The following is a 22,732-nucleotide window of genomic DNA, read 5'->3' as shown; positions in this document are numbered from 1 at the left end:
ATCAACACAGATAAAGAAGACAAATGAAGTAAAACTGAATGATCAACTTCAACACTCAACAAGGCGAGGGAGCCATGATGATGTGAGCCCAGGAATGAAAAGATTCGCCACCACAAATCTCTTAAACCTAATGAAGTGATGGAGAATTAGAAAGTCTTATTTTATAATCAGCATTCCATATCTTCAGTATTGTACAAGACACAAAAGAATGGGTGTGATAGAATAATGATCTCAGTAAGGCAATGATCTCAGGCCAGAGGAAATACATCATAATATACATACGCATCAGTGCCTTAAAAGGCAAGGAGGTGTCCCAAAATGATTATGACTTTGGTGCACATCACCTCCTATGTAATATAGCCCTCAAAATATTTATAAAAATGAATCCTCATCATATTGAAGCAAGTCTCGTGCACAAACGGAAACATGACTAAGTCAAAAACCTATACAACCTATAGTAGCTGCCGTCAGTGGCACAATAAACGGGGCAAGAAAGGAAAAGCCAATAGGCACATGTCCCCGAAAAATGTCCAACGTAAGTCTCTCACAAAGGTGAAACCTCACAAAAAGCACAAGAAGAAGCAATGGAAATAAGACTCTTGCCAATCATTAGGCTCCAGGAGAAAGATTTTATGTGGAACCAGCTTCAGAGAATTAATGAAGTACATAATTAACATCTTGCTACCGTTGAAGAGATCTATCTGAATACTATTGGGACCATGTTTGTTATCTTATGGAAACATCTGTTATTTTGTTATGTATTAAAACAACTAATACTGGAGACTTGAGAACAAAATGTTTTTTTCATTTGTGTGTTTCCCTTCCTTGGGATGCGGATTAGGACAATTAACTATGATTCAAAATACTTATTAAACCTACTGAAGAGGTTTGCTGTAAGCAATTCTGTTCTAACGAACAACTAAGCCTAATGTCAGTGTGGGCAAGTCCTTGATCATAGTCAGCATATAGTATGATGGTTCAGGTCAGAGACTCTGGCAATAATGACATCAGCTGAGGCTGTGAGCTGGGGGAGTATGATTTAAAAGAAAATCTCTTAAAGGTACACTAATATCACAATAGATAGGCATCGATTAATCAAGATTAATCAAGGCTTTTATAGCCTATGGGGCCCTACACTGAGTTCAACAATTTCGGTCTGTGAACTTTCCCCCTCCACCTTGCCTCCCCCTTTTGTTTTCTGTTATCCAATTCTCCTAGCTTGTCCCAATACAACCCCCTTCCCCACATGGCCATTATCCCTTGTTCAGTTTTGCACTCACTGAACACTGACCTCTAGTGGGAGTATAGCGAAGGGTTACCAGCCTGATTCCTGGGATGGCAGGTCTGTCATGTGAAGAGAGACTAAATATTTGGTGTTTAGAAGAGTGAGGGGGGATCGCATTGAATCTTATAAAATTCTAGCAGGATTAGACATGGGCAGATTCAGAAAGAATGTTCCCGATGGTGGGGGAGGCTAGAACAAGGGGCCATGTTTTGAGGGTAAGGGGTAAACCTTTAAGAATTAAGGTGAGGAGAAATTCTTTTTCACCCACAGAGTTGTGAATGTGTGGCATTCACTACCACAGGAAGTAGTTGAGGCCAAAACAGTGCGTGATTTTAAGAAGAAATTAGATATAGCTCTTGGTGCTAAATGGATCAAGAGATGTGGAGGGTAGGCGGGATTAGGATATTGAATTCGATGATCAGCCATGATCGTAATGAACGGCAAAGCAGGCTCGAAGTGCCGAATGTCCTACTCCTGCCTTTAGTTTTTATGTTTCTACAGCCTTTGTTTTCCGATTAACACATTCTGCCATCCTATCCCTATCACTATTAACACTCCTTAGTCCCTAATGGCACCATTAGCAGTGCCTTTGTCTTATGTCCATGATGTCTTTGCCAATCTCTCCCTAGTTCTGACCTATTCCTGACCTCCCTAAGAGTAGAATTAATCACGGGTGCCATTTTTCCAGCCCACGAGGGGATCTTCCTGGGCTATTTTTCTGATTTAATCAGCCTCGCACCGGGGAATAGCATGAGGCTGATTCACTATGCAAAGGCTTATTTAGTTAGCCTGGGATGCAATTGTCTAGTCTCGCTAATGTTTCTACACCCACCAGCAGGGTTCACGTATGATTCCCAACAATGGGGACCAGACATGATGGCCTCGCTGGTGGGGCCAAAGGCTATTGAGACTGTCCAGGAGGCCAGGGCAGGAGGATGCTTCCTGGGCAGTGCTAGTCTGGCACTGCCACCTGGCAACCTGGCACTGCCCACTGGGCACCTGGCTCTACCAGCCTGGCATACTGACAGTACCCAAGGGCCTGAGCAGGTGGGGCCAGGTGAGGCGGAGCCAATGGGGGGAGGTAGGAGGAAAGTGAATGGGGAAATCTGTATTTGGGGTTGGGTCTGGGGGTGGAACTGGCACTCAGAGGCCTCACTTTCAAGCCATGTCCTGGATACCTAGCTGAAAGAGCGGACACCCCCCACCTCCCCCTGCCCATTAGGTCCTTACTTCAGGATCCACTTCCTCTGTCTCCTGCTCTGAGCCAGTACTTGAATGATCCCCTGCAGTCTGTGGAGCAGCATCGTTGACTCCATCCTCCAAAGTGTCTCCCTATGACAGAGCCTGATTGTGCAGAGCACAGCGCACAGTAGGTAAAAGACACTCTGGAGGATATTGAAATGCTCTTCCTGATCGGTCCAATTGAACAGCTAATGGTCTTCTCAATTACAGCTCTTGGAGAGGCATGACTTCAATTGTAGATCTCTTCCACTCTATGGGCAAGCCAATTCTGAATCCATGTGGCCAAGTCACTGTGGACCGTACACATCTTAATCTTCTGGATGAGCCTACCATGAGTGACCTTTCTAAAGTCCATGTAGACAACATCTACTGCTCTACCCTCATCGATCACCTTTGTCACCTTCTTGAAAAAACCAATCAAGTTAGTAAGGCACACAAAGCCATGCTGAGTTTCCCTAATTAGCTTTTCTAAATGCATGTAAATCCTATCCCTAAGAATCTCGGGTCCAGAGGGGCAATTTTTTCACACAGGGGGTGGTGAGTGTCTGGAATGAGCTTCCAGAGGCAGTAGTAGAGGCAGGTACAATTTTTTATTTTATTTTGAAAAGCATTTAGACAGTTACATGGGTAAGATGAGTATTGAGGGATACGGGCCAAATGCAGGCAACTGGAACAAGCTTAGCGATAAAAACTGGGTGGCATGGATAAGTTGGACCTAACGACCTGTTTCCATGCTGTGACTTTCTGTAACAGGGTCCCTGAACGCCTCCTGAAGGGCTGTTTATTCATTTTATCAATGCTGCGAGGCTGCTACAAGATCCTAGCAGCCCCTTTGCCTGCCTAACATTCTTGTTCTGCTGGTGAGCAGGTAAACATCCTGGTTGTTTTCAATCCTCTCCATGGGAAACTGGAGTATCTTTTCTTCAAAGCCGATGACTAAGCCCTGAAGTAACATTCTCACAAAATGTAGTGAAAATCCAAAACCGCAGTCCAACAACACCTTTTCCACAATTATTCCCCTTCGCTCAAGGCATGTTTCCACGATTGCTACATCTTTCTCCTGGTGAAAAAGAAATTTAGTGGTTGCTGGTTTAATTCCACTCCGCTGTTTACCCACTGCAAATCATTGTGCCACTCTCTGCTAATCAGCGCTGCTACCTTCTGAAGTCGGGATACATGCTCAGCGAGCAGGGAGATGTCTGGATTGTTTGCTGTCACCCACAGGGCGTTCCATTTCCATGGCAACTGTCACTAGGGAACAGTCAGCATTGGATTCCAGGGCTGAAAACATCTTTAATAAAACGGGAACAGCTCCTGAATCGCGGGACGTCTTTCCACAGATAAAATAAAATATTCCGGGGCCGCTTCTCAAGGGATGTAATTACAGCTGTCTCTTGTCATTACATTAACAGGTCTTCGCTGTTCACGGAGCTTTGTTTTCAACCCCATCAGAAACCCATTCTTGGCGCGGTTGCTCATCAGCTGACTGAATCAATTTGCTTTCATCCAGTCACCCATTTCCACCCATCTGTCAGAGTCATCCATGGGACTCAAAGGTCCCGAGAACAATCACAAGGGCAAGATTCAGGAAACATTCATCGATTCCTTACAGTGCAAAAGGAAGCCATCCAGCCCATCAAATCTCCACCAACTCTCTGACAGAGTATCTTACCCAGACCCTCTCTCCAACCCCAAACATTTACCATGGCTAGTCTATCTAGCCTACACATCTTTGGACTTTCGGGGGCAATCTTAGCCTTGCCAATCCACCTCACCTGCACACCTTTGGAATGTGGGAGGAAAACCGGAGCACCAGGAGGAAACCCCACACGGACACAGGGAGAATGGGCAAGCTCCACACAGTCGCCCAAGGCTGAAATTGAACCTGGCTCCCTGGCATTGTGAGGCAGCAGTGCTGACCACTGTGCCATTGTGCCGCCATTCAGGCACCCTCTCACGCCAGTGCTGCTAAAATGTCCAGCGGCTCGGACTCAGATCCTGTGTCGTAGGCCCCAGTTCTGATCTTTAAGTTACAGAGTTCCACACCAAAAACAGGGCTGAGGTGCTGCTGCTTCCCACATAGTGGTGGAAAGGCAGCTCATTCAGCTGATGCACTGAAAAGAAAGGAAAGCAATCTATGAACTGGTGTTTATTTCGTATTTGCATCACCTTCTTGATCAGCATTCTTGAATGGCAAGCTCGGAGGTAGGTCTAGTTCTGTGTGAAACAATGAACACATGGTCCACTATCTTTTATTTAGTTAAAGGTCTTCACTTTATTGTACTTAGGAGTTCACATATAGATATGGCGGGCTGAGTTTATCCTGCTTTACTATCAGGATAAAGGTGCATAAAAGGGATTGGTTTAGCTCAGTTGGCTGGACAGTTGGTTCATGATACAGAGTGATGCCAACAGCATGGGTTCAATTCCCATATCAGTTAAGGTTACTCATGAAGGCCCACTGGGTCCCTAGCCTGAGCCAGGTGACCCTCCGTTAAATCACAATCAGTCAGCTCTCTCGCTCAAAAATTCCTCTGGGGATTTTGACAACTTTCACTATTCAAAGGTTAGCTGAAAGCTTTGGTATATAAAACTGCGAACCTTTGGTCTCGTTATGCCTGGATCATATGCTGCATGGACCGCAAGTGAAATACAATAAAGTGCCCCCTCTTTTGCGGCTTTTTTGTTTGCCGTATTCACTTACCCGTGCTTCGTACATCACATCGTCCGTTGCGTGAGCGGAGTTCGTCTATCACTGTTTTCCTCTCCATGTACTCCTGGTTCCGCAGGGGGACGGCAGTGATAACAGGGCAGAGACTGGAAAGCACAGCCCGAATCGAACCCGGAAATGTCCGGTTTGCTGAAGTATTGCTCAGACGCTCCCCCATGTGCCGGATACAGGTACTGCATGGCAATTCAGTGTGGACCAACTGTGCAAAACATGGCTGCCCTCACATGGCCAGAACCGATCTGACTGAGCTTCAAAAAGATGCACATGTGTCGCTTGTGGTTTCGCCCTCTGTAAGGTTTCGTGGTAACATAACCCCTGGGAACGGCAGGACATGACTGCATCAACTGGACATTCACAGTTAAAATGGAGTTTAAGGGGTAACTTGAATTTGAAATTGACTTGTTTATGACATCATACAGCACCTTAACCACCTTTAACAGCTTTTAACTCTCACTAATTCTACATTGTTCAGGATTTGAATCTATGTTCGAGAGGCTCTTCCGGCATTCCTCGCACGCCCTCACAGGATGTATGCCTTGTGCAAAGCCCGATCATTGTCAACGTTAGAAAGGCAGGTCCCTTTAGGTCTAAGCCGATATGAGCTTTGCGATGAATTGAGAGCAGCTGATGCTCACTGAAGCTTGTGTTGAAGAGCTGGGTTTCTCCCCAGTGGAAAGGGGAAGGCTGCTGGGCAGAGCGAGGGTCCAGAGGGAAGAGTAGGTAGCAGGGTTTGTGCTGAACTATTGTATCATAATAAAACAGTTGTGAATGAGCAGAATGTCTTCCGCAGCCTCACCCAGCAAATGAGTACTCTCTTATTCAAGAATCGTTCTTTCATTTCTGGAATTAAGAATCATAGAATCCCCACAGTGTGGAAGGAGGCCATTCGGCCCATCAAGCCTGCACTGACAACAATCCCACCCAGGCCTTATTCCCCTAACCCCATGCATTTACCCTAGCTAGTCCCCCTGACACTAAAGGTCAATTTAGCACAGCAATCCACCTAACCCACACATCTTGGGACTGTGGGAGGGAACCAGAGCACCTGGAGGAAACCCATGCAGACATGGGGAGAATGTGCAAACTCCACACTGACAGTCGCCTAAGACTGGAATCGAACCCGTGTCTCTGGTGCCGTGAGGCAGTAGTGCTAACCAATGTGCCAACAGTGCTGTGGGGAAGGGAGATCCAGAGTTTAGACCCAGTGACATTGAAGTAAGCAAGCTTTCCATTTTAATACCGCTGCAAACTTTCCTCCTCCATCCATCCTGCTTCCTGGGTGAATGATGATCAAGACTCAATGAGCTCACTCAGCGGACCAGTGGGTTGTCGGATTGGCAGCCTACGTGCTGCGATCGAGCCCGGTGCACCCAGGCTGGAATTCATGTTCCCTAACTGTAGACATGGTGGAGTAACCAGCTGCTGAGAATCACGGTCAAGGCTTGGCAGTGGGAAAGGGTCATGATGGACAGGAAACGGGAAAGCGGCCAAAAGCCACAGAATTGTACCCCTGGGGGACAAAAATAGGAACAAAGGACAGGCTGGAGATCTGCAGAGAAAAGGAAGCCAGCTGCTAAATGAACAAGAAGAAAAGCACACTAAACATTGGAGAAATATAGGCCTGTATTTTGCAAGTAGCTCCTTGCTCGATCCAACTGTGCAGCAGCACTGGGGTAGATAAATAATGGGCATGTCACCGGGACTGGACATCTCCTGTAACACGCAGACACATTCAATGGTAATCTGCAACAAAACATCGTAAATCAAGGAGCAAACCTTTAACATTTACTGGTATCACAAGATTTACAGACGTTTTTGTATGCTGGCAATGGCAATGTGTGGCATTTTACCACAAGTTAATGAGGAAAAGACTGAATTAGAATTCAATGGAACTGCAGCCGACAAGAATAGTCCATTGCGTGCGTAATTAGAATTAAAAACTATCAAGGTTCTGCTTGGTTTATAACACCACGGAATACTACACTACAATAGTTTTAAATATATATTGTATACATTCCTTATTTCAAACAGCAAAAAAAACCATTTCTAAGTTCAAGACTTCCTTTTTTAAATGTAGCTTTCTCAATGTCAATCAAGTTGACTCACAAAAGGCTGTGCTATATTTTTCAGGAGCTATTTCCGACCTTACGCACAAGTTCACAGTGACTGCTTCATTCATATTTACATTAAAGTCCAAGCAGCTGCAGAGTCTATACACAAGGGCGTTGCCGGGATTTTGTCCGGCTGCAGGGAGGAAAGTTTTGGAGTGTAATTCCATCAGTTCTCTGGGAGGTGGACTGATAGAAGTAAATGGCCTTCACATAACTCTGTTTTCCTCTCTATGGAAATTGCCAGACCTGTTAGGTTTTCCTAACATTTTCTGCTTGCAAACACGAACATAAGAATTAGGGGCAGGAGCTGGCCATTTGGCCCCTCGAGCCTGCTCCTCTATTCAGTACAATCAAGATTGATCTGATTGTAACTTTGGGTGTGATCTTACAATCTCATCCCAACTAACTTGTGACGAGGTGAAATGGTAAGATCGGGCGGGGGGCTAAAAATGAGAAATGCGCCTAGTTTTTTACCTTCTCTGATCCTACCTGTCCTGTTTTGCCAGCAAAATCAGCTTTGTGACCTTCTGCTGATTAAATATTAATAAAATGCTTAGCACATCATTAACGAGTCCCAGACAATCACTTATCTTAACCACCTCTCAGTCAAAGCTCCCCCGGCAAGTATCACAGATGTTGTCCACCAGCAGAGGCCAAATGTGATGGCCGCACTGTGGGGATTGAAGGTCATTGAAGTCCCCCAGTTAATCTGGAACAGAGCTGAACAGCACCTATGGGGCAGTGCCAGCCTGGCAGTGCCCACCAGGCACCCTGGCACTGCCTATTAGGCACCCTAGAACATAGAACATTACAGCGCAGTACAGGTCCTTTGGCCCTCGATGTTGCACCAATCAGTGGAACAAATCTAATGACCCTCTAACCTAAACTATTCCAATATTATCCATATGCCTATCCAATGACCATTTGAACACCCACAACTGTTGCAGGCAGGACATTCCACGCCCTTACTACCCTCTGAGTAAAGAACCTACCTCTGACATCCGTCCTATAATTATCACCCCTCAATTTTATGTCCCCTCGTGTTAACCCTGGCAATGCCAATCGGGCACCGTGGCACTGCACATGGACACCATAACTGTACCAGGGGCGACAATAAGGGGCTGGGGCCTGAGTGGAGATGGAGCTTGTGGAGTGGCACTCTGAGAGTGGAGGGGGAGGCAATGGGAACTCCACAATGGTGGGCGGGAAGGAGCGAACTCTGCCGAGGTGGGTGGGAAGGGAGAAACTCTGCCAGGGGAAGGAAGGGAAACTCTGCTGAGGAGGGAGGGAAGGGTGGAAATCTACTGGGAAGGGAGGGAAGGAGGGAGTTCTGCCGGGGAGGGAAGCAAGGGGTGAAATCTGCTGGGTTGTGAGGGAAGGGGCGAACACTGCCGGAGAGGGAGAGAAGGGAGGAACTCTGCTGGGAATGGAGAGAAGGGGGAATTCTGCCAGCTTTCTCCATCATTTTCTTATTCCCCATTATAAATTCTCTTGTCTTCTTAATGACCTGGATATTTGTGTAATTGTTAAGCTAAAGTGAGAGCAAAGAAGTACTGCATGAGAATCCATTTCTTTCATGCTTCATATAAATATTAATATCTTTTTCTTATGGTAAAAAATAATTAGTCCGCATTTTATAAAAAACATCGGTTTTTGAGCCGGGGGCCGTTCTGGGATCTTCCCTTCCTGTTATAACATCAACTGAGATTGTAACTCAACATAAGGATTTTACAAAGTGGAGGGGCTACCATCAGATTGGACTGAACGTGACCTTTAGTTTGCCCAAGTCTGCAAGTTAAGAAGTAGTGACGGAGCAATGTCTCTATCACAGTGGGAAGTCTCACAACACCAGGTTAAAGTCCAGCAGGTTAATTTGGAATCATGAGCTTTCGGAGTGCTGCTCCTTCACCACTTGCCTGATGAAGGAGTAGTGCTCTGAAAGCTCGTGATTTTAACCCGGTGTTGGCAGACTTCTGACTGTGCTCACCCCCAGTCCAACGCCAGCATCACTACATCAAGTCTATCACAGTGAATCACAACTTGTGCCTTTTGCCATTGTTTCAACTTTCAGCTTCCCACAGGAACAACCCCCAGCCACAGAATTAGTCAGCACAATTTGATCAATGCAAATTCTCATTGGTTTTCATTCAGTGCACTCTTCACTAACTAACTCTTCCATCTGCTTCACCCAATAAATGCTACAATGGGATACCAAGCACACTTTCACCCTTCTCTTAATTGATGTTGAGTAATCTTAGGCAAATAAGCAATGCACATTGTCTGTAAAGTGACTGTGTCCATACCCCGCCCAGCAGGTTAGGGTCCACCTTCTTAGCCAAGAGCAGTCGGACAATTTCATCCTTTGAATGTGCTGCAGCGATGTGCAGGGCGCTCCTTCCATCCTGCAACATGAGAACAAAAACCGTGTTACAAACAGAGTTACGAAAACCAGCACCAGAACCTCTTTGGGTGGGACATCAGCTCTTAGTTAGACCATGTAGCACTGAGGGGAAGCCAAAGGCAGAGTAAACAGGGCAACTGAGAGTGAATTCCCCTACCCAATCCGATTGAAGGATTAACCAATGACCCACACTAAGACTGAGAAGGAATTATTAAGTCAGGTACTGAAAGAGAAATAAGGGCCGCAATTTTAACCTTAGCTGCCATTCCTGATGGTGGAACAGGAAGTGCGCATCAGTTCCCCATGTCCCATGTGATTACAGTCACAATTTAAAGTTCCAGTGATGTGTGTGGGAGACACTTGCAATCATCTGTCAGGAGAAACTTTTCACTGGTGAAATCTGCCATCCTTACCCGGTCTGGCCGACATGCAGCTCCAGAGCCACAGCAACGTAGTTGACACTCAACTGCCCTCTGAAATGGCCTTGTAAGCCACTCAGTCATACTAAACACCCACAAAAAGAACCCAAAAAGGATCGATGCCGGACTGAACACCCATCAGTGAAAACGAAAACAGCAAACCAAGTCCTGTCGACCCTGCAGAGTCCTCCTTACTAACACCTGGGGGCTTGTGCCAAAATTGGGCAGCTGTCTCACAGACTAGTCAAACAACAGCCTGACATGGTCAGACTCACAGAATCATACCTAACAGATAGTGTGCCATCAGCAGGTAGCACAGTGATGTACAATCGGGAGGGAGTTACCCTCGCTTTGCTCTATATTGATGGTGGACCCCAAGAAATTGCATGGCACCAGGTTAAATATCGGCAAGGAAGCCTCCTGCTAACTACCACATACCACGCCACCACCCGCCCAACTAGTGAGTCAGTACTCCATGTTGGACAACACTTGGAGGAAGCACTGAGGGTAGCAAGGGCACAGAATGTACTCTGCGTGGAGGGTTTCATGTCCTCAGTAGTATCACCACAGACCCAGCTGGACAGGTCCGAAAGGACATAGCTGCTAGACTGGGACCCAGGCAGGTGGTGAGGGAACCAACAAGAGGGAAAACATACTTGACCTCATCCTCAGCAACCTGACTGCTGCTCCTGTCCATGACTGAATTGGTAGGAGTGACCACCGCACAGTCCTTAAGGGAACAAAATGCAAAGGCATTTTGAAAATGGCGGCATCGAGGCCCAGTGGTTAGCACTGCTGCCTCATGGTGACAGGGACCCGAGTTCAGTTCTGGCCTTGGGTCATTATCTGTGTGAAGTTTGTGCCATTCTCCCTGTGTCTGCATGGGTTTCCTCCAAGTGCTCCGGTTTCCTCCCACACTCCGAAGATGTGTGGGTGAGGTGGATTGGTAATGCTAAATTGCCCCTTACTGTCCCAAGGTGTGTAGGTTAAATGGATTAGCCATGGTAAATATGTGGGGTTACAGGTATAGGGTGGGAGAGAGGGCCTGGGTCAGATACTCTGTCAGAGAGTGGGTACAGACTCGATAGGCCAAATAGCCTCTTTTGCGCAGGACAGATTCTATGATTCCATGAAAGTCCCATCTTCACATTAAGGGTGCCCTCCACCGTGCCATAGCGTTGTGGCATTACCACGGTGCTAAGTGGGATAGATTTCAACAGATTTAGCAACTCAAGGCTGGGCATCCATGAGTCACTGTGAATCATTATCAGCAGCAGAATTGGACTGAACGACAACCTCTAACCCCACGGTCCAGCATATCCCCCCACTCTACCATTACCATCAGGCCAAGGGTTCACCCTTGGTTCAGTGAACAGTGTAGAAGGGCATGCCTGGAGCTACACCAGGCATACCTTAAAAATGAGGTGTCAACCTGATGAAGCTACAACACAGGACTACTTGTGTGCCAAATTGCACAAGCAGCAAGTAGTAGACAGAGCTAAGCAATCCCACAATCAATGGATCTGATCTAAGTTCTACAGTCCTGCCACATCCAGCTGTGAATGGTGGTGAACAATGAAACAACTCACTGGAGGAGCAGCTTCCGCTAACATCCACTTCCTCAATGATGGAGGAGCCCAGCACATCAGTGCAAAAGATAAGGGCGAAGCATTCACAGCAACCTTCAGCCGGAAGTGCCGAGTGGATGATCCACCTCGGCCTCCTGCAGAGGTCCCCAGCATCACTGACGTCAGTCTTCTCGAAGGATCGAAACGTGCTCTCTCTCTGCAGGTGCTGTCTGACCTGCTGAGATTTTCTCTTTTTCTTTTCATTCTTCAGCCAATTCCATTCACTCGACAGGATATCAAGAAATAGTTGAAGGGACTGGATACTGCAAAGGTTATGGGCATAGACAATATTCCAGCAATAGTACTGAAGACATGCTTCAGAACTTGCAGTGCCCCAAGCCAAGCTGCTCCAGTACAGCTACAACACTGGCATCTACCCAGCAATGTGAAAAATTACCCCGGTTCTCCTGTACACAAGGAAACAGGACAAATCCAACCCAGCCAATTATTGACCTGTCAGCCTACTCTCTATCAAAGTGATGATGGAAGGGGTCATCAACAGCAGTATCAAGAAGGCACTTACTCAGTGATAACCTACTAACTCAGTTTGAGTTCTGTCAGGGTCATTCGGCTCCTGACCTCATTCAAACAGAACAAAGAAAATTACAGTATAGGAACAGGCTCTTCAGCCCTCCAAGTCTGCACCAACCATGCTGCCTGACTGAATTAAGACCTTCTACTCTTAAGAACATAACATAAGAACATAAGAAATAGGAGCAGGAGTAGGCCAACTAGCCCCTCGAGCCTGCCCCGCCATTCAATAAGATCATGGCTGATCTGTCATGGCTCAGTTCCACATTCCCGCCCTCTCCCCATAACTCTTAATCCCCTCTCTTCCGGGGACCATATCCCTCTATTCCCATCCTATTCATGTATTTGTCCAGACGCCCCTTAAAACTCACTATGGTATCTGCTTCCACTACCTCCCCTGGCAGCGAGTTCCAGGCACCCCCCAACCTCTGTGTAAAAAACTTGTCTTATACATCTCCTTTAAACTTTGCCCCTTGCACCTTAAACCTATGTTCTTTAGTAATTGACTCTTCCACCCTGGGAAAAAGCTTCTGACATTCCACTCTGTCCATGCCCCTCATAATTTTGTAGACTTCTATCAGGTCACTCCTCAACCTCTGTAGTTCTGGTGAGACAAGAGCAGAATTTCAGAGGTTAAGTGAGACAGACTGTTCTTGACATCAAGGCAGCATTTGACAGAGTGTGGCAACAAGCAGCCCAAGTAAAACTGAAGTCAATGGGAATCAGGGGGAAAACCCTCCACTGGTTGGGGTCATACCTACCATTTATAGGCGGCACGATGGCACAGTATTTAGCACTGCTGCCTCACAGTGCCAGGGACACAGGTTCGACTCCCAGCTCGGGTCACTGTCTGTCTGGAGTCTGCAAGTTCTCCCTGTGTCTGCGTGGATTTCCTCCGGGTACTGCGGTTTCCTCCCACAGTCCGAAGATGTGCAGGTTAGGTGCATTGGCCGTGCTAAATTCTCCCTTAGTGTACCCGAATAGGTGCCAGAATGTGGCAACTGGGGGATTTTCACAGTAATTTCATTACAGTGTGAATATAAGCCTACTTGTGACAAATAAATAAGCTTTAAAACCAAAGAAAGATTCTTCTGGTGGTTGGAGGTCAATCATCTCAGTTCCAGGACATCACTGCAGGACCCTTAGTTCTATAGCCTCCCACGTGAGGAAACATCCTCCCCAACTCAACCCAGTCAAGATCTCTCAGGATCTTTTGACAAAGGGTCATCTGGACTCGAAACATCAGTCTCTTCTCTTCTTATAGATGCTACCAGACCTGCTGAGATTTTCTAGCATTTTCTCTTTTGGTTTCAGATCCCAGTATCTGCAGTAATTTGTTTTTACTCTCTCAGGATCTTATATGCATCAATCAAGTCACCTTTTACTCTTCTAAATTCCATAGGATACAAGCCTAGCCTAGCCAACCTTTCCTCTTAAGTCAACCCACCCATTCCAGGCATAAATCTAGTAAATCTTTTCTGAATAGCTTTCTATGCATTTATATCCTTTTTTAAATAAGATGACCAATACTGTGTACAGTACTCCAAATGTGGTCACACTAGTATCCTGAAGAACTGAAGCAAAACCTCCCTACTTTTGTACTCAATTCCCCTCGCAATAAATGACAGCATTCTATTCACTTTCCTAGTTACTTGCTGTAACTGCATACTAGCCTTTTGTGATTCATGCACTAGGACACTCAGATCCCTCTGCATCCTAGAGCTCTGCAATCTCTCACCATTTATATATCTTCCTTTATTATTCTTCCTGCTAAAATGGACAATTTTACATTTTTCCACTTATAGTCAATTTGCCGGGGGATAGAATGTAAAAGTAGGGAGGTCTTGCTGCAACTGTACAGGGTACTGGTGAGGCCGCAGCTGGAGTACTGTGTGCAGTTTTGGTCGCCGCACTTGCGCAAGGATATTTTGGTCTTGGAGGGAGTGCAGAGGAGGTTCACTAGGCTGATACCGGAGATGAGGGGGTTGGCCTATGAAGAGAGACTAAATAGACTGGGTCTGTACTCGTTGGAGTTAAGAAGGATGTGGGTTGATCTTATAGAGACGTATAAGATAATAAAGGGGATGGATAGGGTAGAGGTAGAGAAATTCTTCCCGCTTAGAAAGGATAGCAGGACTACAGGACACAGCCTCAAGATAAGGGGGGAGCAGTTTAGATCGGAGTTGAGGAGGAACTTCTTCACTCAAAGGGTGGTGAATCTCTGGAATTCTCTGCCCACTGAAGTGGTGGAGGCTACCTTGCTAAATAAATTTAAGTCATGGGTAGATAGGTTTCTGACAGACAGGAGAATTAAGGGTTATGGGGAGAAAGCGGGAAAGTGGAACTGATCCACTTCAGATCAGCCATGATCTTATTGAATGGCGGGGCAGGCTCGAAGGGCTAGCTGGCCTACTCCTGCTCCTATTTCTTATGTTCTTATGCCAGGTCTTGCCCACTCACTTAACCTATTTATATATTTCTCTGAATTTTCTCTTTCCAACTTACTTCCCTATTTATCTTTGTGTCATCAGCAAAGTTGGCAAACATACTTTCAGTCCCTTTTCTTAAAATTCATTCACGGGGTATGGGCATCGCTGGCTGGGTCAGCATTTACTGCCCATCCCTAAGTGCCCTTTAACTGAGTGGCTTGCTAGGCCTTTCAGAGGGCAGTTAAGAATCACATGTAGGTGAGGACAGCAGATTTCCTTCCCTGAAGGGCATCAGTGAACCAGGTAAGTTTTCCCAACAAGTGACAATGGTTTCATGGTCATCAGTGGATTTTTAATTCCAGATTTTGTCTATTGAATTCAAATTCCACCATCTGCTGTGGTGGGATTTGAACCCAGGTCCCCAGAACATTAGCTGAATTTCTGGACTAATAGTCTAGCGATAATACCACTAGGCCATCACCTCCCCTTCATCCAAGTCATTGATTAAAATTGTTACTAGTTGCGGTCCGCGCACTGATCCCTCGTCACATCTTGCCTACCTGAAAAGGACACATTTATGCATAGCCGGGTCATGGTGCTGTGAGGCAGCAGTGCTAACCACTGTGCCACCATGAAGTTACCCTATCCCCAGCTGATCTGACATCCATTATCTTACACCACTGAAAGAACGCTGAAAGATGACTTCTGCCCAGGCAAGACCTGGCATAAGAATATAAGAAATAGGAGCAGGAGTAGGCCATCTAGCCCTTCAAGCCTGCCCCGCCATTCAATAAGATCATAGCTGATCTGAAGTGGATCAGTTCCACTTTCCCGCTTTCTCCCCATAACCCTTAATTCCCCTGTCTGTCAGAAACCTATCTACCCGTGACTTAAATATATTCAGTGAGGTAGCCTCCACCACTTCAACGGGCAGAGAATTCCAGAGGTTAGAACATAGAACATAGAACATAGAACATTACAGCGCAGAACAGGCCCTTCGGCCCACGATGTTGCGCCGACCAGTTACAAAAACAATGACCCACTAGCCTATACCAATCCCTTTTCGTCCATAAACCTATCCAGAGATCTCTTAAACGCCCCCAAACTAGATGCATTTACAACTGCAGCAGGCAGGGCATTCCAATCCCTCACCACCCGCTGGGTAAAGAACCTACCCCTGACATCCGTCCTGTAGCTACCCCCCCTTAATTTAAAGCCATGCCCCCTCGTGCTAGCTTTCTCCATCCGAGGAAAAAGGCTATCACTATCCACCCTATCTAAACCTCTAATCATCTTATATGTTTCAATAAGATCCCCTCTTAGCCGCCTTCTTTCCAACGAAAACAACCCTAGATCCCTCAGTCTCTCCTCATAGGACCTCCCCACCATACCAGGCAACATCCTAGTAAACCTCCTCTGCACCCTCTCCAACGCCTCCACATCCTTCTTGTAATGCGGGGACCAGAACTGCACACAGTACTCCAAGTGCGGCCGCACTAGAGTAGTGTACAGTTGCAACATTACACTGCGACTCCTAAATTCAATCCCCCTACCAATAAACGCCAAGACACCGTACGCCTTCTTGACAACCTTATCTACTTGATTCCCAACTTTCAGGGATCTATGTACACACACACCTAGATCCCTCTGTTCATCCACACTATTCAAAGTCCTCCCGTTAGCCCTATACTCGACACATCTGTTGCTCCTACCAAAGTGAATTACCTCACACTTCTCCGCATTAAATTCCATCCGCCACCTCTCGGCCCAGCTCTGCAACCTATCTAAGTCTCCCTGCAGACTATGACACCCTTCCTCACAATCTACCACACCTCCAACTTTGGTGTCATCAGCAAATTTACTAATCCACCCAACTATACCCTCATCCAGATCACCACCCTTTGAGTGAAGAAGTTCCTCCTCAACTCCTTCTGCCAAGGGAGGTCTGTGTTCTTCGCCCCTGTCGTGTCAATGGTTCTTAAATACAAAATGAGTTTGTGAAGGACAAGATGTTCATGGAGCAGGGTGATTTAAATGCAATAGGAATTGCTTGCGAATGAAGCAGCTGGCTGCATTGCATTCCAAAGTGCGAGTGCTGCTGTTGTGTTTATCTTGCCATGGTTGAAACTGCACTCCTTGTTCCACCTCAAATACTTAATAGAAAACTGCTGTGACTTTGCATGAAACACTTTGCTGACTGTTTTGAATTGTACAGAACATACAGAACAAGTTAATGATCCAACTTTGGACTGAGTTATTCTACAATACTGTCAAGCAAAGGCACCTAAAGCATAGCCCCACCAGTGAATTTGTGTTAATAAAGGAGAGCACTCCATAGAAATAGACATAATTTTCATCAGCATTTGCCCATTTGGGTGGCACAGTGGTTAGCACTGCTGCCTTACAGCACCAGTGACCTGGGTTCGATTCCTGGCTTGGATCACTGTCTGTGCAGAGTCTGTATGTTGTCCCTGTGTCTGCGTGGGTTTCAAAGAACAAAGAAAATTACAGCACAGAAACAGGCCCTTCGGCTCTCCAAGCCTGCATCAACCATGCAGCCTGACTTAACTAAAACCCTCCTACCCTTCTGGGGACCATATCCCTCTATTCCCATCTCATTCATGTACTTGTCAAGAGGTCCCTTAAAAGTCACTACCGTAAACTAACTGTTTCCTCCCGGTGCTCCGGTTTCCTCCCACAGTCTGAAAGATGTGCTGGTGAGATGCATTGGCCATGCTAAATTCTCCCTCAGTACACCCGAACAGGCACTGGAGTGTGGTGACTAGGGCACTTGCACAGTAACTTCATTGCAGCATTAATGTAAGCCTACACTAATAAATAAAGTTTTAAAACTTTAAACTTGCACAGTGAGCTGGTGTGAATTATCGGGCACCAAATTCCTTTGGGCTGCTCCCATCCCATAACCAGAGATTTGGTGGAAACTCTGTCCACGCCATTTCCCCCACACTTCTGGCACCAACTTGGATTGCGGGAGCCAGAGCAGTTTTGAGGAAATTCCTGTTCCATTATCCCTGGTTAGAGGTGCTATCTGCTTTCCAGGAACAGATAGGAATGGGGAAGTTAAGGGGAGAAGCTATGGTTCACAGTACGGGGAAACTACTAAGTGGAAAAAGTGGAGAAGACACATTCCAAAATAACAATAATGCCAAACTTGTCTTTTACAAAACCTCAGGACAGTTGGCAACAGGAACACCGAGCTCTTGAAACTCTGCTGTGTGACGTTATTGAACGCATGCTTCCTTTTGATTTGATTTATTATTGTCACATGCATTAGAATACAGTGAAAAGTATTGTTTCTTTCATGCTATACAAAGTAGACTGTTCACAGAGAAGGAAAGGAAAGAGTGCAGAATGTCGTGTTACAGTCACAGCTAGAGTGTAGAGAAAGATCAACTTCGTGCGAGGTAGGTCCATTCAAAAGTCTTACTTTGTTCACTAATTTAACCATCTTTAAATGAGCGAATGCCCCCATTAAAATAGTAGAGATAGGCAATACTTATGAAAACATCACATGCAAATATTTACTCAACAAAACTCTAAAGCATAAGGAGTCATTTTGAGGAGGTGAAGTATTCTTCATCTACACCCATTAGGCTAATTCTCCGGCAAAATCAGTGGATGAGAAAGCCAATAAGAACTTGACTGATCGCATTACTGGATCAGTTCCAGTGGTCACCTTGGAGACAATCCTGAGCAGGAGACCAGGGACTAATTAATTTACTTGTGAGGTTGTTGCCAGAAAAAGTATTAACAATGTAAATAATTAGTAGCGACCCACATGATGGAAAGAAGAGCAGATGTGGGAAAGCTGAAATGAAAACAGAGTGCTGGATAAACTCAGCAGATCAGACAGCGTCTGTGGAGAGACGAGCTGAGCTAATGGTCCAGTTCGATGACTTGTCATCCTATGCATCTTGACCATCTGAGTATATCCAGCAATGACCTGATACTGGCCTATGTTGCGCAGGTTATGATAGATAAAACCCACGTTGTATAAATTATGATGCATACAAACCTTATTGTACATGTTAGAATACAATCATAGAATATCTACAGTTAAAGGGCTTATTAGGGCAGATGCTGAAAAAATGGAAAATATACAAGTTTGCTATCTCAGAATAAGGGGTCAGCCATTTGGATCAGAAATATTGTCCGTCAAGACAACTCAAGAAGTATCTCAATATTGTGAGTCTTTGGAATTCTGGGGTAGAGATTTCCGTGCGTCCGTCTATCTCTTTATTCATTCCTTGTCACTGGCAAGGTCCACATTTATTACCCATCCTTAATTGCCCTTGAACTGAGCGGTTTGTTAGTCTATTTTACAGAACAGTTAAGAGTCAACCAATATGTGGTGCATGGGAATCACATATTGGCCAGACCAGGTAAGGATGGCAGATTTTTTAATGACAGTCAATGGACAACATTACCAAGACTAGTATTTATTTATTGAATTTAATTCCCACTAGCTGCATTTGTGGGATTTGAACTCATGTCCCTAAATACTAGATTACTAGTTCAATGACATTACCACTACACCACCATCGGCCTTGGCATTTTCCCATACAAATGCATTTATGTTACAAAACTGGTTCTCCCTTCCCTGGTACCTCATAATAAACCCCAAACTCTTCAAACAATCTAATCGCCTTTGTTTTATCTCTCAGATTTATAGAATCACAGAACCATAGGATCCCGACGGAGCAGGAGGAGGCCATTCCACCCATTCAGCCTGCACCAACAGCAATCTCACACAGGCCCCATAACGCCACATATTTACCCTTCTAGCCCCCCTGATAGCAAGGCCAATCAACCTAACCTGCACATCTTTGGAGTGTGGGAGGAAACCAGAGCACCCAGGAGAAACCTGTCCAGACACTGGGTGAATATGCAAACTCTGCACAAACAGTGACCTGAGGCCGGAACTGAACCCGGACCCTTGGCGCTGTGAGGCAGCAGCGCTAACCACTGTGCCGCCCAAATTATTATTATAACGTTACAATATTATTTTATCCTCATTTATTTATGGCCAGTGAACTGCTAAATTGTGAGTTTAGGTGCAGGTGAATGTAGGTGCAGAAGTAAGCCATTCAGCCCATCTAGTCTGCTCCAACATTCAATTACACCATAACTGATATGATGTGATGTGATAATCCTCAATTCCACTTTCCTGCCTTATCTCCATGACTCTTGGTTCCCTTACTGATTAAAAATCTGCCTATCTCAGCCTTGGGAATACTTAATGACCAAGCTCCGCAGTAAAGAATTCCACAGATTCCCCCTCTAATCTGCTTAATTTTTCTTCTGATTCATTATTACCCTCATCCTCTTCCTCAGGATTCTCTTCATCCTGTGCCATTTTGAGCCTCTGTCTCTTCACTTTGGGTAGTTCATTGCACAATGATACTCCAAGTCATATTCAAGCATCCAAGTTTATTTATTAGTGTTGGGCTTACATTAACGCTGCAATGAAGTTACTGTGAAAATCCCTTAGTCTTCACAATCTGGCGCCTGGAGGGAGAATTTAGCATGGCTAATGCACCTAGCCAGCACATCTTTTGAACTGTGGGAAGATACCAGAGCATCCAGAGGAAACCCACGCATACACTGGGAGAACATTCAGGCTCTGCACAGACAATGAATGACCTGAGGTTGGAATTGAACCCAGGTCCCTGCCACTATGAGGTGATCTATTCACTATTGCTCTGGCATTTCCGGTATTCACCCATTATTATTCCAATATTGTCTTCTGTTGTAATGGCCAAAGGCGTTTTCATCTCATTCTGCCCAATTTTAATCGTTCCGTTGCACTGTCTGGTTTCTGGGTTATTTTTTGAGTTCTGACAATCATTGAGCTTTCTAATCTTTATGCCATCAGGGTAATTCCTCTTCCGTTCCAGAAAGGCTGAAGGAAAGAATTGTTTCCCCAGGAATTTTTTTTTTGAAGATAGCAGATATCTAATCCAACAGAGTTGCTACCTCCAGGAATGTAATATTAAAACCATTTTCCTGAGATATCTCGGCACAATCCAACAATTTAAAAGTTAGTAACAATCCCCAAATTCAATTTCAGCAATCTTTTACACAATCTGTTGAAGTTCTTTGAAGTATATTATTTGATGAAATAAGCATCAGCCTTCTAAAATGCATCAGATCCTGACCATGCCAGAGGGGGATAGTGAACTGGAATTTTGTAAAGAAATACTGCTTTCATTTTCCCTTCCCGTTCTTCTTCTTCAATTTTAACTGGTATTCTTGTCAGGTGGAAAGCAGATTTTTACCCACAAATAGCCTCTTGGTTCACATAATTATAGAATCACAGATTGGTTCCAGCACGGAAAGATGCCACTTGGTCTCTCCTATCCATGCCATCTGTCTGTGAGAGCAATTTAGCTAGCTCCACTCCCTTTTTGTTTCAGATGCTTAATCAGTCTCCTACAGAAAGCGACAATGGAATCCCCACCGCACTCTTGGGCAGTGTATTCCAGATCCTAAACACTCTCTCCAAAAAAGGGCTTTTCCTCAAGTTTATTTTGGTTCTTCATTTTTCTTCTGTGGGTCTGTGAGCATTGCTGGCAAGGGTAGCATTTATACCATAACTGCCCTTGAACCGCCCGCCACAGTCCATGTGGTATATATATGCAACAGCGATGTTAGGAATGGAGTTCTAGGTTTTTTGATCCAGCAATAGCGAAGGAAAGGTGATATAGCTCCAAGTAAAGATGGTGTGTGGCTTGGGGGCCAACTTGCAGGCAACAGTGTTCCCATGCCTCAGCTGCCATTGTCCCTCTAGATGGTGGAGGTGAAGGGTTTAGAAACCTTTCGCTGATCGTTTGATCTCAATATCCTCTTTCTCTCTTGACCCTTCCATCAATGCAAACAATTCCTCTCGACCTACTCTGGATGGATCCCTCAGAACTTTGAAAGTCGCTTCACATAGAAACGAAGAGGATAGGAGCAGGAGGAGGCCATTTGGCCCATCGAGCCTGCTCCACCATTCATTTTGATCATGGCTGATCATCCAACTCAGTACCTAATCCTGCTTTCTCCCCATAATCTTTGATCCCATTCGCCCCAAGTGCTATAGCCAGCTACCTCTTGAATACATTCAATGTTTTGGCATCAACTATTTCCCGTGGTAATGAATTCCACAGGCTCACCACTCCTTGGGTGAAGAAATGTCTCCTCATCTCCATCCTAAATGGTCTACCCTGTATCCTCACGACGCTCTGATTCTGCTCCTTGACTTGCATTTTCCCTTCCACGCCCCACCACACAAGCAGAGCGTCTTTAAACAACTCTCCTGACAGCTGGAGCCCAGCAAAGCAACTGGAATTTCAACTGAGCGTCCATTACTCTGACATGGTAATTGACGGACCGTCCTGTGTCATGGATGGCTAGAATTTATAACATTTACAAATGATTATGTGGGTCAGTGTAGATCAATGAAGGTGTTAAAAGATGTCGATGGAGCGGTCGAGTGAACAAAAGTGGAATTTGCGCCTGTTGAGTTTCTTTGCGTGTATTGATTAAAATTTTAACCAGTAAATCTGTCAGCAACATTGACTAACCTTGAATTAGAGCTCAGTTTGGAATGACTCCAACATCAGGTCTACACACGAAGCACAGAGTTGGCACAGACTGACTCAGTGCAAAGCAAAGCAACACAATGCCATCGACACTTGAAATCTCAAAATGACAGCCAGTACCTGATTTGCGTGCGTCTGCCAACTCATATTATCTGCTGCACAAGTCAGCAAATTTTATTTGGTCGACCAGCAGTTTCCTTTGGGTCATTGATGAGAGCTATAGTTAATTATCCCGGCACCTCCCTCAGACTCAGGCATTCTTCCTGGGAGGTTGAACAAATAGATTCCTCTGACCATATGAGAGTTTAACTGTGCTCGCCCAGGACTTCATGAGACCTGCTGCACATG

The 22,732-nt window shown here is 45.5% G+C and overlaps 1 protein-coding gene across 1 annotated transcript in view; it reads right to left on the bottom strand.

Moving 5' to 3' along the window:
* The window catches only part of trpn1 (transient receptor potential cation channel, subfamily N, member 1), a 208,366-nt gene that overhangs the window by 161,427 nt on the left and 24,207 nt on the right, over positions 1-22,732 (bottom strand). The window contains exon 3 of the mRNA XM_080194604.1: positions 9,673-9,771. Coding sequence (XP_080050730.1) covers positions 9,673-9,771 — 99 coding nt within the window. The remainder of the gene's footprint in view (positions 1-9,672; positions 9,772-22,732) is intronic.

This window comes from Carcharhinus amblyrhynchos, chromosome 8, assembly GCF_965287045.1.
Source record: "Carcharhinus amblyrhynchos chromosome 8, sCarAmb.v2.hapA, whole genome shotgun sequence".
Taxonomy (NCBI): Eukaryota; Metazoa; Chordata; class Chondrichthyes; order Carcharhiniformes; family Carcharhinidae; genus Carcharhinus; species Carcharhinus amblyrhynchos.
The sequence above is the reverse complement of the archived record's forward strand: the minus strand, read 5'-3'. Positions and strand labels throughout refer to the sequence as shown.